Source organism: Periplaneta americana, chromosome 6 (assembly GCF_040183065.1).
Source record: "Periplaneta americana isolate PAMFEO1 chromosome 6, P.americana_PAMFEO1_priV1, whole genome shotgun sequence".
Lineage (NCBI taxonomy): Eukaryota > Metazoa > Arthropoda > Insecta > Blattodea > Blattidae > Periplaneta > Periplaneta americana.
Window position 1 is genome coordinate 176,613,508 of NC_091122.1, and position 18,447 is coordinate 176,631,954.

Sequence of the window (18,447 nt, forward strand, 5' to 3'; positions counted from 1 at the left end):
TTCGGAAAACTGCCTACACCAGCGACGCACCATCTGCTTACTCATGACGTTCGGCCCATAGAGCTGCCGATGAATTTCAATTGACGCAATGCTTTGTGCATTAAAGAACTTTATCACCGACCGAACCTCGCAGGCGGCGGGAGAAGGAATAAGAGCTTCCATTTCGGACCACTGCTGCCACGCTACTGGCACCAGGCGGGACCTGTCCGGCTGTCATATGATTGATACGTCATAGATCTGTTACGCATGCGCAATTGACACGGCTAATTACGTTTACTTTCAAGGGGAAAAAATCGGGAAACTTACTTTCTGGATGCGCCTCGTACTTCTCTCAAAATAAGTAGATACAATTTCTGGAAGACTATACGTCTGGAGATCAATTTAGTAAAGAAATAAAAGTGTCGACATCTGAGGACTGTGATAATTTGTATACGTATTTTCTTGTAACTATAAATAAAGGAATGAATTCGCATATACCAGTTTCATATTTTTATTACTTAAAAATTCAATCAAGCAAAATTTAACAAGGAAATTTAACTGTTTTATTGGTTATAATTGTTGTTCTTTAAGGAAATATGTTTAGCAATTTTCGTTCATTAAGAATAAAATTTATTATGCATTACACCAATATATCGATCTTATTTTTTGGTAGTTAAAATGCGGAAAGAAGCGACATTTAATAATCATAAAACACAGCAATTCACGTTAAAAATGTAGCACAGCAAATAAGTGAAAATATGTACGGCTGGATCACTGGCTAAGAAGAAACTGTCTGCTGAATGATTCACTGGAAGGAATGGTGAACGTGCGAAAAGTTCGAGGCTGAAGAAGATATCAGATGATAAACATTAAGATACATGTGTCATATGCAGAAAGTAAGAGGAAGGGGATATGATGTGATATTTTTATGATATAATATTTATTATAAGGTAGGTGTCCCTGTGATGGCCATGCTAAGGTTTGAGAATTTTTCTAGCCGCTATTTTGAAAAAAAAAAAAAAATGTAAACCACTTTTTTCTTACTCGTTTTCAGTCTAATAGACTTTCTTAAAACAATTTCCTTTTCCCATAAAAATGGCTTTAATTGTCCAAAAAGTCCCAAATTCCAAAAGTCTATCTAGTGGCCATATCAGGAACATGTGCACATGATATGGCCACTCTTGTTCCATGTTCTACAAATCGTGATTGTTTTCAGTTTGATAGCGCAGTTGTGCTAAAATTAAATAATTTTGGTGTAAAATGAATAAACATGACACTTAATAATCTTTTTTATGATTCAAAAGTGTAGTCAAAACAGGTTTTTCCATAAAAAATCAAGTTTTTTTCTTAAAATACAAAATTTTTGCGTAATCCCAGCTATAAGGCATGTAAATTTGTCAGGTGAAAAAATAAAAGTGAAATGAACTTGATATGACCATGGTGCATTTGATATGGACGTATCAGGAGCAGGTAAACTTTCACGAAAATCGTTTGATTATGAACAACTCGTGAAAGATACGCCATCAACGACAACACCAACCAACAGAACATTAAAGCTGAATAGAGTACGATGGTTTTCATGAAACAAGTCTGTGAAAAACATGCATAAAACAAAGGAGATTTACCAGATTAAAATAAGAAGTCACATGAAAACCGCAAAACAGGCATCTGACGCCATATTGCTCAACCTGACTGGATGGAAAACGATCAAGTGACATACCAGGATGCCCTTTCATTGGATGCTACTGCCATTTAGCGGATTTTTTGGTTAACTAACTCACAATAGGGGGGGGGGGTGGCCATATCAGGAACATGGCCATAACAGGAGCACCCACCTTATTATAGTTCACAAAGTACATACAAGTAATCATTTAAACCCTTACATTTTACACTAAGATGTACTATTATTTAAATACAATTTCTACAATTTAAATATTTAATATACAAAAAAAAAGTTTTGTTTTATCTTGCACTTGCGAAGAGGAAGGCGGAAAATAGGAAAGATTAGAGAATTCTGAGTTTGTAGTGAAAGACCTGCCCTTGAGTGAAAGGCTATGAATGAATATAATTAATTATAGTATATCCATTATATGTGGCATTAATTCGCATTTTAGTGCATATTTTGGAGGAATTTGTGCATTTTGGCTTCATATCTTTGACGTTTTAACGGCCTTCAATTCCTAATTCTACTTATTTTGTCTGTAACAGTGTTCTAAATCTTTCACAAATTTGCAATCAGCCTTTGAAAATACGCAACACATAAGAATAAGGAATCCTCGAGAATTGCTCTTCCACATTGTATCTGTTGTTGTGGTTGCTGTCTTGTGTTTGTTATCAATCTTTTCTCGTAAGGCATTGAAAAAAACCGCTGCGATATTTTACATGTCTTGGGCGTATAATCGCGTTGAACTTACACCAAGGTTATTTTTTCGGGGCCACGTTTGGGGGTTAGTTTCTGCAGCCTAAGAATTACATCGTGTGTTATTTTCGTGTCCCTTGATCAGAGCGTGCAGAACTATCTGAAGCTTTTCTCGTTGTAGCGACTTCTTGCTCGTGGACGCAGACGTAAAAGGAACATGAGGTGCTTAGAAGGAACAACATTGTCCGTTTTAATTAAAGAGCAGAGTGACTTTCTCGTTTGACACCCAACTCCGGTCCCCTCATATTACGTGTGTGAGCTACTACTATTCCTGAAAACGTTAGCTATTTAATTAGATCCTGTGTAATGCTTTTGCCCCTGAGGAAGATGAGGTGAGATAGTTGCGTAAAGGAATGTGTTTCTCTGTGTTTCGCCACGATTAGCAGCTTTCCTTTGACAGTAAAAAAAAATCCTTTGATTTCTCAATCAACTTGCATGTAAATAGTGCTTTGTAGTACTGAATTGTTTCTATTACAGTCCCTGCATTTATTCCTCTATTTGGTAGCAATTAAACTTTGTCTCTCGTTCATGCGCCTTCGGTCGTCATTGTCATTATCATCCTTTTCATCATCATCTATCTTCAACGATTGTGTGTAAGTATAAAGACAAGAAATTAGTAGCCTACATTGCGATGCAAACGTGGTTAAGTGCTATGTAACAAAATCGAGGAAAAGTCAGAGAAGACGAGACGCAGTCTTAACACATTTGAAGACATTACAGACGTGGACAAATTATTAACAAAATTGACGATTTTTATGATAATTCTGTTTACAAAATTTGACTTTTCAATTTAGACTACAGTTGACAATTTTGCATATTTCTATCATTACAGTAGACAGAAATATGCAAAAATGTCAACTGTAGTTTAAAGTGAAGAGTTAAATTTTGTAAAAATATATAATAAAAATCTTCAATTTTGTTAATAAATAATTTGTAAATTAGCAAAAATGTCAACTACAGTCTAAATTGAAGAGTCAAATTTTGTAAAACTATAAAATAAAAATCATCAGTTTTCCTAATAATTTGGAAATATCGAAAATGCCAACTGTATTCCAAATTGAAGAATCGAATTCTGTAAAAATATATAATAAAAACCTTCAGTTTTGTTAATAATTTGTAAATATGCAAAAATATCAAATGTAGTCCAAATTGAAGAGTTAAATTTTCTAAAAATGTACAATACAAATCTTCAATTTTGCTAATAATTTGGAAATACGCAAAAATGTCAACTGTAGTCTAAATTGAAGAATCATGTTTTGAAAAAATATGTAATAAAAATCTTCAATTTTGCTAATAATTTGTCCACGTCTGTATTACAGGAGGAGGAAATGGGTTATTTTACGACGCTTTATCAACATCTAGGTTATTTAGCGTCCGAATGAAATGAAGGTGATAATGCCGGTGAAATGAGTCCGGGGTCCACCACCGAAAGTTACCCAGCATTTGCTCGTATTAGGTTGAGGGAAAACCCCGGAAAAAACCTCAACTAGGTATCTTGCCCCGACCGGGATTCGAACCCGGGCCACCTGGTTTCGCGGCCAGACGCGGTGGCCGTTACTCCACAGGTGTGGACGACATTATTACAAAAGCAACCCTTGTCAAAATTGCTATTTTTCAGGAGAACAATAAAAATAAATAGAACAACACATGTCAACTGTTTCCGTACAACTGGTGTTTATCTTTGTGGCTATTGCACTTGACATGGGTCGTTTTTGGACTCTATAAACATTTTAAATAGTAGCAAATTGTGTACTTAACTCAATTTCATTAAAAGTGACTAGGGCTGTTTTTGTAATAATGTCTGCATTTGTATTGCATGCTATTTTTTGGTCGATCTTAATAAAAATTAAATTATTATTAATCATTTTTAATTTAAATAAATAGTTTGTTTTTCATGTGTGATCGCCGTTTGTTATTTGTCGATAGGTGTCATTCATTTGTTATTCGTATTGTCGATAGGTGTTATTCATTTGTTATTATTCGGCGGCGATTGTGAAAATGTTGTAATGAAATAAATTGTAGAAAGTTTAGTTTTGTCTTCAAAGAAGGAGATAGGTGACACATTACTTATACATCAATAGGTAGGTAAATAGCATATAGAAAATATTTGTAGGGGACACATTAATTATACATCAGTGTAAATAAATTGCATACCGGTATAGGTTAATGCTTGAATACGTATTTTATTCTATGGATGTTTTCGCGTTCAGCCACGACCCCACGAGTGGCGCTCAGAGCAACAACCGGAAGTCGTCAGAAATGGTTTTCACGCTCACGTCTTATCTACATTAATTCCTGTTTTTTTTTTACAAATCTCCATTCCAATGAATTAATTTAGAAGGAGTACAGGTATAATAAGATATTTAGTTATTTCCTCATAGGACATAGTGGTAAACGACAATGATAGTTTGTTACTTTTAGGTAAATAGAAGTTGATTTGATTTATTTACTTACCGCACGTGTGTTGTAAGTTTAACTTACAAGCCTACCAATATCATGGGTAAGGTTGTTAAAAACACGATCGGTCAAAAAGTTAATTTAACACAGTCTAATTGTAAATATTGTAACTGTGGTATTAATTTTCAAATGAATCCATTTCTCCACAATAACATGTTACTTCTTTTGTTAAGTTTATTTATACATCTGTGGTCATATCGCGTGTTTAGGATCTGTGCGTATGCCGTTATTACTATTGTTGAGTTCCTGTTTCTATTATGTTTTGCAGATGATTTGTGTTCATGTAACTGATTTTAGATTTTGATTAATGTTTGTGATATTGGTGATTGAGACGGTGATGAATCATGGTATGTAAATTTTCAGTCCGGCATTTGTTTTTGTGACTGAGGAAAACCATGAAAACCCCCAGTCACATTGAACGGTGTTTGAACCCGGGACCTCCCGAATGCGAGACTCAAACGTTACCATTTGAGCCATCGGTCAACATGTTATTATTAATTCTTTGGTAGGCGGAAAAAGGCATATAAGTCAAAAAGTCGATTTTTTTTTTTTGGTTGTACCTAATCACGTAAGTCTAGTATTTTTTTTTTTTTTTTTTTTTTTTTTAATTTTTGAAATAATAGTATTTCTTGTATGTTAAATTGAAAAGGGTCTTACTTTGACTAACATACATGAATTTCATTATTATACTTATATTTAGTTAAGAGTAAATTTAAAAAAAGTCACTCCCATTTTTTTTTTTTTATTACTTATGTGTCTTTTCCCGTCGACCAAAGAATTACAATAATTTCAAACAACTCATTGGCGTCATATTGGTGTGTGAATTTCGTCTTTCAATTGCATTGTTGTTTCGAGACTAGACATCATGGAATGAGGAAATAATTATGGAAAGTAATTAACGAGAAGGTTCCTCCTTGTTGAATTTAAGAGCGAGGAATACTGGGTGTTCAATTCAAAGTGTGTCATGGCTCGCTGTATGCCGTCATGTGGCTAGCCGATGAGCCTAGAGAATTCAATCTTCCTACACTTCCGCAGAGGTGTATAACCTATGAGGTAGAGAAGTTGCCTACCAAGTACGGCGTTCATTCGTACGGTAACGCCGGTAGTGGCAGGAATGTGAACTGTTTGGAAATACGTACTGTCGGGATATGGGGAGAGGGTTAAGACGATTACTTACGTATTTGTTGACATTAACTTCGACGGTCAACATGGATACGGAGCATTTGATTTGTGTTGTGGAATGTTACCGTACGCAACCGATGATAACAAATACCCTGCGTACGACTTGCCGGCGCAAAACACAGTTCGAAAGAGGTTATGGTAGCACACAGACCGTACAGACCGCCATCTGTTGCTACGACGTTCAAGTTATACCGTACACGTTCTCAAGTTCAGATTGAAGAACGCCTTAAATAATAGGCAACTTCTCTAACATATAAGCTGAAACTCGCTTCAAATCGGTGACCCAACAACAGTGACGTCATGACACACTTTGAAATGAACACCCAGTATAAGCACAGAAATGAAAGGAAGTATCACAATTTTATTTCATATCAAACATCCTTATAATCCCAACCATGCTCACAATAACAATCACAGACAGCGTAGGCCTATACGTTTCACGCAATTACAGGCGTCATGAATCCTCTGTCACTTTGTCCTCAGAAGATTATGTGTACTTCGCTGGGCGCAAGTTAAACTTTGTAATGTATGTCAACCACTATTGACGTCACTAGTTCCTATTTCGTCATAGTTGATGAGTGTTCTCTTCAGTATAAAAAGTTGAACGTTATCTCATATGTGAGAGAACCAGGGGATTTCTTTAGTATATAATAATACCTACATAGAATTCAATTGTGTTATCGCCATTATCAAAGCTAATAGCACAAATGCTGATTGATAGTTTTCCGGTAATTTAATTGAGCTTAAAGGCGAAATTAAATTACTGGAGAAAATTATTAGCAAGAATGAAGTTGGGCTACATAATTGCACAGGATCCGTTATTAATGCCTATTTTCCTGTTGAATTCTATTGTTTTCTTCAAAAGCAGAGGATATGAATAAAGAAAGACCTTGGCCTCCTGCGATAGCAGTTCATGGGTAAACATTTGACAGTAGCATTACAAATTTTATTTAATTAAAGTTTACAATAATTAAAGAGATATTTGAGGTTACGATACGATATTCTGAACAAGGTCTTGATTGATATTAGTTTCTTTCTTCACTAGTTTTACCTCCCCCTTGTATTACCGACTTACAGTCCAACGCGGTGTAGGGGATGATATTATCTTTTGACTAACACTAGACACAACACATTTCGGGCCTCTCTGATCGTGTGGTTAGCACGGCACATGGTCACCGCTGAGACAACGCAGGACAACACATGACAAGAGACATACACTCAGTTCCGTGGAAGGAAGATAAATCTCTTTCATTGTCCCCACCGGAAATAACTTTTTCTCGATTCTTTTACGTTGCACTTATCAAACGTAACATTCTATTGTATTGGGTTTAAATTATATTGTAGACCTAGCTGTAAAACTTTAATGTGATTCTGATCAGTACAAGTAATTGAGTATTTTTAACGTTAGTTTAAATTTCTTGTGTGCAAGAGATCCTATGTACAGTAGTGGCAAAAAAAAAAAACCGGACCGACCCTTGTAGCTGATTTCAGAGCCTTGTTCACTCAGAGCACGATAGACTGGTAACTAAGACTTTCGTGGTTCGAATCCTTCCTGGGAAGGAAACTTTTTTTGTTCCTTATTCAAATTTATTCCCAATACTTTTCGATTGCAGCGATATTTTACTACTTAATTAACTTATTATTCCCAGAACATGAATTTTACCAGCAATCGAAAAGTATTGGGAATAAATTTGAATAAGGAACAAAAAAAAAAGTTTCCTTCCCAGGCGGGATTCGAGCCACGAAAGTCTTAGTTACCAATCTATCGTCTTGTGGAGTGAACAAGGCTCTGAAATCAGCTACAAGGGTCGGTCCGGTTTTTTTTTTTTTGCCACTACTGCACAACTATATTTTACGTTTGGAAATTTTGTTCGATAGATTAGTTTTGCAACGTAGTAGACCTGTAGGTATTGCATCATTGAATATATTATTTATTGTTAAACTATTTCATTGTATAAGTTCACGGCAACCAACGTTTTATGAAAATAACAATTTTCATACTGTTACAATATTTGTCTACAAGTTTTTGTTAAGTAATGCATTCCGACTTTAATAGTATTATAAATAAATAAAAAAAATTATATATATATATATATATATATATATATATATTATTGGAGCATTTTGTGGACACTTTTTTTTTCCAGAGAACAAGTTTATTTTATCAAAATACTTTCAATATGATTATACAGTATTTGAGCAGAAATAAAATTATCATTGAACAGCGCACATTACAGAGGTTTACAAGTTTATAATCATTTTAGTAAAATTATATTTCTTACATAGCCTATATTTCATAGTTACGTCATAAATTGTGCCGCACACGTAAAAATCAAGAATATCTGTTGGGTACAGAATACAGATTACAGGTTATTAATTAGTACCGTATTAATCTGGAATGGATTCACACTCACTTCAAAGTTTATCTTCAGAGTGCAGTTTACACTTTAGTGCACATCCTGGATGGAATCACACTCACTTTGAGGATCATCTTCTTTAATGTTTGCTGAGTTCCACAACTACTCAAAGGTGCATGGGTTCATTCAATTAGCTACCCTGCACTCTGTTTACAAGATATTTTAAACGAAACTACGTAAGCAAGTAGATTTTAAAACTGTGAATCGAATTAAACATTCTCTCGAAAAAGGGCCTATAGACCTATGGGCCATTTTCCGGCTACAGCCTAAATTGTTTTTTTGTTATTTATGACCAAATTACAGTAGAACCTCTATTATCCGTGGTAATGAAAGGGGTGGACTGAACGGTTAATCGAAAAAATCGGATAATCCTTACCATAAAATATTTTCGTAAATTTAGTGCATAATATTTACACTTTCGTAATGTTCTCCATAGTCTTGTATTTAACACGTTGGTAGTGGATCAGAAGTTCACTGATTTAAGTCTGGTTGTCAACGACGGGGTTTTAAAGGCCAAGGAAACTCCTTGTAGTGGCTGTCCGTGGAAATATATGAATAGTGGAGGTCTCGTGTTGTAGATTTATATAGCCTACTTTATACACTCCAATTTCCTCTTCTGATGCGAGGTGAGTTACAATTTCTCTTACCCCAAACCACTCAATTATTTACACAATTTTTAGATACTTAGCACAACAAGATTTCTTTTGACACTCGTAGAAGACGTTTTATGTAGAAGTTATACAGGACGACAATTGGAACAGTAGACCATACTGTATAATGAAAAACGCTTGTAATAGCACAATCTAGACAAAATAATGTGCTAATACAATGTGCAGTACTTCATATATTTCTGTAGAAAAAAAAAGTAAGAGAAAGACAGACGGATAATCCACCAATCGGTTAATAGACTGACGGATAATCGGGGTTTTACTGTATCCTAATACAGTAGAACCTCTATTATCTGTGGTAATGAAAGGGTTGGACTCAACGGTTAAGCGAAAAAATCGGATAATCCATACCATAAAATATTTTCGTAAATTAAGTGAATAATACTTGCATTTCTTAATTTCCTCCGTGTTCTTGTGTTTTACACGCTAGATAGTGAATCAAAAATTCACTCATTCAAGTCTGGTTGTCAACGACGGGATTTTAAGGGGCAAGGAAATTCCTTGTAATATCTGTCAGCGGAAACATAGGAATACTACAGGTCTCGTGTTGTAGATTTACTTACTTTATACACTTTATTGTTGATTTTTATTAAATCGCGAACAGTTGTAACACCAATCTCGTACTCTGATGCGAGATGAGCCACAGTTTCTCTTTCCCCGAACCACTCAAGTATTTGCGTTTTTTTTTTCGGTACTTAGCATAACACATTTTATTTTGATACTCATGCAATATATTTTATATAGAAATTCTACAGTACGGCAACTCTAACAGCAGATCATACTGTGTAAGTGTCAAGGTTTGTAATAACATACTCTAGAAAAAATAAGTACTGGTACTAATATAACGTATAGTAGTACTTCATACATATGAAGGAGACAGACTATATTCTGTGTCTATAGCAAAAAAAAAAAAAAAAGCAAGAGAAAGATAGTCGGATAATCCAGCAATCGGTTAATAGGGTGACGGATAATCGGGGTTCTACTGTATGTTGTAGTCCTCGCGTAATGGATTTTTAACTTCCAGATTTTTAGGAAAAAAAGAGAAAATTGTGCGAATTAAAGTGATCCTTATGGTTAATAAAAAATATTATTATATCTCATTGGTCTGTGTGTGTCCTTCGTATTTTAGTGTTTTTACGGCGGCGAATATGGCATTAAAACACGCGAACATTAATTTACAGGAAACGACTAGAAATCGTATAATATATATTGATCATTTATCCAGATTTCACTCGGAAAAAGCTTGGCAACTCTGGTTTGATGTAATGTTTAGAATAAAATCGAAAAAAAAAAGAAAAAACTCAAAATATCGTGGATCGCATGCGAGGTCATTGCCCTACAACAAATAGACGAATGGCGAGTGATTGCTGAATGTAGCTTTTCCTATTCGGCGGAATCAAGGAGTCGCAGCACGTCCTTCACCCTGAGTACCACACTTCGATATCGTATGTACACTACGTTGTAGACTCGGAAGCTTTCCAGTGGCGGGTGCGGCTACGTGTCGACACTGACCTCGTTTATTAACAGCTTCACGTCATCTCCACCGCTATTTCAGGTGATGAATCAATCCACGCAGCTACTGTGTCTCATAGTTCAGAAACCAGCTCGAGACAGACGGCTGGAGGATTGACTTCACGGCGTTTCGCAACTTTGTGCCAATATGATGTATACCTTGACCGTGCAGTGTGGCCAGTGCGCCCAACTGTAGCGGAATTTGAGACTTGCGGAGACGTAGCGACGATAATCGAAATTCTCCCGAAATGTAGCGGAATTAAAAAAAAAAAAAATCATGTTATAAAATTCGGTTTTCGGACATCTGACTAAATAACCTGGTTCGGTTTTCCCCAACTGTAGTACGAATATCAGGTAATTCATGGCGAATCCTCGACTTTATTTTGCCAAATATCTTCTCCGTCATCACAAATTTCATCGACGCTAAATTTATTTATTCATGTATTTATTTATTTTGCTAATAATTGTGACATAAAATATAAACAGATAAAATTTTGGCTCACCCTAAAAGAGCAGAATTCGTGTTCAGGGGCGGAAATTAATTAATTAATTATTTTGCTAATAATTGTAACATAAAACGATAAAACATAATATAGCCTATACAGAAAAACTTTAGCTCGCCCCTGAAAGAGTAGAACTCGTGCTCAGGGGCGGATTCCTGAATTGAAATTAATAATTATGCAATACAATTTGTCTTATGTCTACTGTGCAATTATAGTATATAAATTTAAATTTACAATTTTTCAATTTTTATAAAATCCATACGTAAGTTTTTAAATTTAATACTAGAACTATTAGAATTAACAAGATTAGGATATTTAAATATAAATTTGTTATATATTCTTGGGCCTAAACTACTACTATGATTAAATACTGTAACAGTGTTGCATTTTGGTTAAAAAATCTTAAAGAATTCATACCTTTTGTTTCATAACTATGAGAATACAATTCAAAATTCTAGTACTTGATACAGCGTCGTTAAGTAACCCATTTTAAGGTTCAGTGTGTCTAAGAATTTGTATTGAACTCAGACTGTGCTGAACATATTCTCTAGAAGTCCACGATTTTCATCCAGCAGTATAGCCTATACAAATTCCCATGGGCTTAAATTAGCATCGAATTAAGAATGATGATGGTGATTATAAAAAAAACCTGTAAAGAGAGGTACACAACTGGGGATAGCTAAATCATGCTAAAAATCAAAAGCAGCGAATTTAATTTAAATATACAACACGTTTACCTCCTTGCCAAAAGACTATTTATACTGTTAAGAGAGGCTTTCCAGCGAAAACGGAAAAAAATATTACTTTAAATAGGTTGATCTCAAAATGTACGAAGAAGAGGATAGGCCTACCATGAGAATTTGAGAGTCACAATTTTTACAGTTTTTGTATATTGTTAAATTTTTACATTGAATATTCAAATACAGCAACTGTAGAATATTTAGGCCTATATAATATAGCAATGTAAGGTATATTATACTTTAGGCTTTTTAAGCTGTTTGCGTTTTGTGATTTAGCACCAGAACTTAAAGTAATTCCGTTTCTTAAAGTATAATTTTAGGGAAAACACGGGAATTTTACTTTAAGGCAAGTAATGAGTTAGGTTTGAAAGTAATCCCGAAAATACAAAGTATATGGTTATGTCTCGTGATCAGAACATAGTACGAAATGGGAATATAAAAATTTGAAATTTGTCCTTTGATGGGATGGAAAAATTCAAATACCTTGGAACAACAGTAACAAACATAAATTACACTCGAGAGGTAATTAAACGCAGAATAAATATGGGAAATGTCTGCTATCATTCGGTTGAGAAGCTTTTGTCACCCAGTCTGCTCTCAAAAAAAAAAAAAAAAAAACTGAAAGAATTTATAAAACATTATTGGTTGTTCTGTATGGTTGATGAAATTTGAGAGATAAAGAGAAGTTAAGGGTGTTAGAAAATAAGGTGCTTAGAATAATATTTGGGGCTAAGAGGGATAAAGTTACAGGAGAATGGAAAAAATTACACAACTCAGAACTGTACACATTGTATTCTTCACCTGGCATAGTGAGGAGCATTAAATCCAGACTTTTGAGGTGGGTAGGGCATGTGTTACGTATGGGCGAATCCTTAAATACATGTAGAGTGTTAGTTGGAAGAGCTGAGTGAAAAAGATCTTTGGATAGACCGAGGCGTAGACGGGAGGATAATATTAATATGGATTTGAGGGAGATGGAATATGATGGTAGGGACTGAATGAATCTTGCTCGGGATAGGGACCGATGGCGGGCTTATGTGAGAGTGGCAATAAACCTCTGGGTTCTCTAAAAGCCATTTTTTGTAAGTAAGTAAATAAAATGTTATCACAAAATTAAGTGTAGGATATATTTTTCATTTCACTAGCAATAATTAAATGAAGTAGTTGTTCTGAAATCAATTGTCTATAATCAAAAGTATAAAGAAATGTGTGGTATTATACTCACATGAATTATTTCGTGAAGAAAACAATATAATTATATTTCAGTTCCTACATTTAAAAAATTATATAATTATATTTCATTTCTTCAGAATAAAGATTTTGACTTTTTTTCCTTCATTTCAGGGTGGCACACATCTTAAAAGCAATCCTGCCCTGACATTTCCATCTTGTTTTTGACCTTTGTTGTCTGAAAAGCTTTTAGGTTGAAACATGCTAACAACATAACCGAGGTTCCCGCCACCTTTAGTCCTTGCCCTGTACATAGATCTCCAATAGGACGACAGTGCAGGTCCTTGAAAGAATGTGAAACAGTTTCACAATCGTGCGTAACGGCTGCTGACCTCTTTCTAGCCCATGCTTAATCATCATTGATTATGCATTTCGCGATTAAGATTTGCAACAATCATGGTGGGCCGCAACAGATATTTCGGAGCTTACGTGTTACAGAATATTCTGAACTTTACTCCAGTCTATTTCGTTCGTTGATTTAAGCCCATTAAAAATGAGGACACTGGTAACTTCATCGTAGTATTATCTGTGTTAGGAATAAGGAACCTTTATTTACAACTAAGTTATATGTATAACAAACATCCATGTTCATCAACAAAACTAGAACAGCCGTGTGCTGAGGTTTTGCACTTTGAGTTGTGGTCATTCTTTTATAAGGTCCCTGTGCCAAATAACGCCACGTATACCTTTAACGCCACCCTTTTAAAATTTGGTAACGACACAAGTTTTCGTTGGTGCACTACTGTAGCCTGCATTCGCTTGCAATGTAGTGATGAAATGAGTTACTAGCTGTCCGCTGACATTTACGAGTGACATTATGTTCCATCATTTTCCTGTTGTGTGTTGATAGTGAATGGCTGTTCTTATTTCAAGGTAAGAGACAATATTTTATTTTGTGTGTTGAGCAAATAATAATAACTATATAAAACTATATTTTTTCGTGATCCTTAAACATTCTTCTATGTATAGAAAGTATTTGCTATCTATAAAATCTGAAAATGTTAGAGAAACAGGCATGTCAAGTTATCAAGTACTCAGTAGCGCTTTAACGCCGTGTGGCGTTAAAGGTCTACAGACAAAATTTTTAGGTTATGTTAATACTAAGGCTGACAGTACAGCATCAGTGTGAAAACATCAGGAAAATCACTAAGCTTTCAACTTACAAATGTTCAGAATGTGCAGTGATGATATTGGTTCAATTGCTTATCGACATCTTAATTTTTTTTTTATTTTACATAACTTAGCTTTTTTGTTTTACTTATTGGAAAACATTCATATTAAACTAAGGTGAATGCTTTTGTGTTTAATAACTTTCTACTGAGTCACATTGTCTCTTTTTTTTTTTAAAGTAAGGGGTCACTGGAAAACATATTTTCCTAATCCATCTGGTGTTTCAGATTCAGATCAAGAATCTGTCATTAGTATTGAGTGATTTTGTATCTTTTATTAACAGAAACTCAAATTTAGTCGCTTAGTTCAATTTGTGTTGCTTAGGAAAAATAATTCATTAACAATTATAAGTAGTAGTAGTAGTAGTATTTATTTATTTAACCTGGTAGAGATAAGGCCGTCAGGCCTTCTCTGCCCCTCTACCAGGAGATTCCAACTACAATATCAACAATAAAATTACAATTAGTATTAAATTTACAATTACAATTACAAATAATATTACAATTAGTATTAAATTTACAATTACAATAAAATCAAAGTACGAAAAGATTACCTGAATAATTAAAGCTAGATAATTTATCATAGAGAAACAAAGAATATTTTATATTTACTGAATTACAAATTAAATCTAGAATAACAAAATTGTATAGTGATGAAATTACTGAATATTGAAATATTTTGTGATAGATTAAAGAAACTATTTACAAGTAATCAATTACTGACCAAGTGCCTAGTAAGTTTTCGTTTGAATTCAGTTTTATTTCGACAGTCCCTGATGCTAGCAGGTAGCGAATTCCAGAGTCTTGGCAGGGCTATTGTGAAAGAAGATGAGTATGAGGAGGTGCGATGGGATGGTATTGTTAGTATTGTTTCATGACGAGAGCGTGTGTTCAGATTATGGTGGGAAGAAAGGTAAGTGAAGCGAGACGACAGGTACGAAGGAATAGAAGAGTTCAAGATTTCGAAGAGAAAGAGAAGTGAATGTAAATTTCTTTTCTTATCTAGTTTAAGCCAACCTATTGCTTCCAGGGATGGGGTAATATGATCATATTTACGAACATTGCTTACAAAACGTACACACAAATTAGGTGTATAGGTTACTAGAAAATAGGTGGGGTTAATTGGACAACCTGTTCCTAATAACGCCAGTTTACAAAGTTTTCCTATTTGAGTTCCAATTCTTGTTCGGTATATAATATATCTATTTTCATTGTGCTATTTTGTAAAGATAAGATTACAGTTTCTATTTCATAATTTTCGTGTTTATACATAACTTATTTCCAGAGCAAAAGTGACTGAAGTGTTAAGATGGCCTTATTTGGTACGTGTACCTTATGTGGTGAACATGACTTAAAAATTAAGGATTGCAGATGAAATAATAGTGATAATAATAATAATAATAATGATGTCAGTAATATTAATAATGATAATGATAATAATAATGATTAAGGCCCGAATGTTTATTGTCTAAAATTTAAAAAAAAATTAGCCTTTAAAGTTTTCCTAAAATTGTCTTAAATTGACCTAAAAATTTTTCAAGTTTAGAAGGGTTTAACTCTAATTGAAATGGACGGTGTGCGTTTTTTTGACCTTCCGCTCTTTAAATATGCGAGGCTAAACGTCCTGTAACGTGGAAAGAACATTTTCTAAGTATAAGACATTGTTCAGGGACAGTCGACAAGAATTTAAATTCGATAATTTGAAGGTGACATTTGTTAGACACTGCTATTGATGAATGAATAGTACATATTAATAATAATTACTAATATTAATAAGATAATTCACAAATGTTCACACATAGGATTGATGTTCACCTATACAATACCAGAAACCGTGACCTTTTTGATAAACCTAAATGTAGGCTAACCAAAACAATGAATAATTATTTTATTATGTCTTTAAAAATTGCAAATAAATTTCCGACACATGTTTTCAATCTGGAAAGGAAGTCTTTTAACAGACTTGTCTCTGGTTGGTTAATCAACAAACCCTTTTATGATATTAATGAGTTTTTTTAATGTTAATGTTGTTGAGTGTTTCTGATACAATTTTATTGTTTTTTATGTCTCTGTTGTTTATGTTATATATATTACTTGACTTTGTCAAGTGCACACTCAATATACTCAATATTACCTTTTGTTTCTATTTAACTGAACAGGCGCTCGAGACAAAATTTTGCTAAATATTTTGAATGGTTTGGTATATATTTTTGTACTTTTTATAACATAAAAATAAATAATTTTCATTATTTTAGCACATAAAAATCCGTGCCCTAGTTATCACTACATTATTTAGTAACTGTGTTTTCTTATAAATTAACCTGGGTTTTCGTAATGGGATTCATGACGATTTGGAAGAGGTGTCACTTATTTTATGAGTAGAGGATAAATAATTAGTAGTAGGTATTTTTGTGTTGTGTTTCATGAAATGTTGCTTGATAATGATTGTGGTTTTTCATATTTTTGTTCAGTCGTTGCGTGCGGAAATACGCTACTCCCAAAATTGCATCGTGTTCATCAAAGTACACCGCGATATCCTCTTCAAGCGTCAACTTTCAACACAGTCTGTGCGACGTTGCTGGTATTCCAATCATCCCATCTTCTCTTTTCCTTCATTTCCTGGCACTTCCGCTTCTATGACGCGACTTACGAATGAACAATAAAAAAAATATATATTTTTTTTGTATCCGTACGGAAGTGGGTAGGTATATATAAGTATATATAGTTATGTGCTAGACGTGATGAACAAAAAATTACGAGAAAAGGATGGTAAATTTGGAAGGCTTAATCCTCTAACGCCTTTTAAATATCCAACTCGGTAAAGATCGGGTGTTTCCGCCCGCATTCGGCTCTGTTGTTTGGCAGTGGGAGGGGAGTAGTTGTCAGGACGGTATTGGAAAAGTCCGCGGCAGATGCTCTCGAGAGCAGAGGCGAGAAGGTAGCGGAGTGCAGTGAACATGCTGGCGACGTACCCGTCAGTTCTCACAGCGAACAAGTACCTTAGGAAGTGTTGGTTGGCTCGAGTTGGAAATGTGTTGTTGAAAGTGCATTTTTAAAACGTGTGAAGTGTGTGGGGTCCTTTCACAGGGCTCCAAATTTTACTTTTTCTAGGATGTGGTGTTCAGAAAGACATTTACACCGATACCAAAGAACTATTTGATACCCCGGAGCGTGACCCGTGACCCCTGCAGTAAGAGAGGAGTGATATATTTTTGTCACTTGAGTGTCCCATCTATATTTTTTTATATCTGTATAAAAATCGTGTGATGGACCAAAGTTTGGAGGGGGAATTTTGGGCCCCGGCATTTTCGGAACCTTGGGGCCCGCCTTGTGGGCTCGTGGTGGCAACTTTGGTAGCGAGGACAGTTCGATGTCTGTGTGTCCCACTAGCGTCACGTTTCTACAGGTTCCTAGCCAGATTTTCAGGTGAGACCATCCATTTCAAGTTTTATGTGCTAACTAGAGTGGAAAGGTGCTCGTTTGTACAGTTCATGTATGTCTGTACTTCAATGTACGTGGGTATTGCATTATTTAATTCGCAAAATATAACTACTGCAAAATATTTTATTATCTTAGTGTCTTAGATCGTTAATTGAATATTATTGGAGTTTCTTGAATGTATAGACTTAAATGGTTAATGTCTGAACAGTTATCGATGAAGATCTAAATTGACATTACCATTTCACGTACAAAAATTTCTCTAGACTGTATGAATTCTATAAGAAGCTATTGAAATGCTGCTCTATTGCGTAATATTGCAAAATTAAAAAATGATAGCCTAAGTTTAGCAACCATTTGGAATGTATATCACATCGTACTTGTTTCTACGCATTGCTGTGTGGTGTCTGTTTCGGTTGATGATGATGATGATGATAAAGATAATGATGACTTACGGTGCTTGCAATGACAGTATGAAGAACAGTTCGATACCTGATGATGAAATAATTACAATAAATGATGTAAGCAAATATGTTTACATAACTTAATTTACACCGAAATATTTGAGTTCAAAATGTACGTAAGTCTATAATCTTTGAGATGATGATGTTGTTGATGTTATAATAATAATAATAATAATAATAATAATAATAATAATAATAATAATAATAATAATAATAATCTCTCTCATGACCGTTTTATACATGTTAAGTGAACATTGTAATTGGTTAGC

General features: G+C 34.4%; 1 protein-coding gene across 3 annotated transcripts in view; it reads left to right on the forward strand.

Annotated features, from left to right (window-relative positions):
• LOC138702070 (probetacellulin-like) overlaps window positions 1-18,447 on the forward strand; it is an 860,296-nt gene that overhangs the window by 413,218 nt on the left and 428,631 nt on the right. For 2 of the 3 annotated variants that reach the window (XM_069829604.1, XM_069829606.1), the window contains exon 1: window positions 17,208-17,702. The exons of the other annotated variant lie outside the window; for it this stretch is intronic. In XM_069829604.1, coding sequence (XP_069685705.1) covers window positions 17,543-17,702 — 160 coding nt within the window. In that variant the 5' untranslated portion in view covers window positions 17,208-17,542. Of the gene's footprint in view, window positions 1-17,207; window positions 17,703-18,447 lie in introns of those variants that run through there. 3 annotated transcript variants of the gene reach the window in all.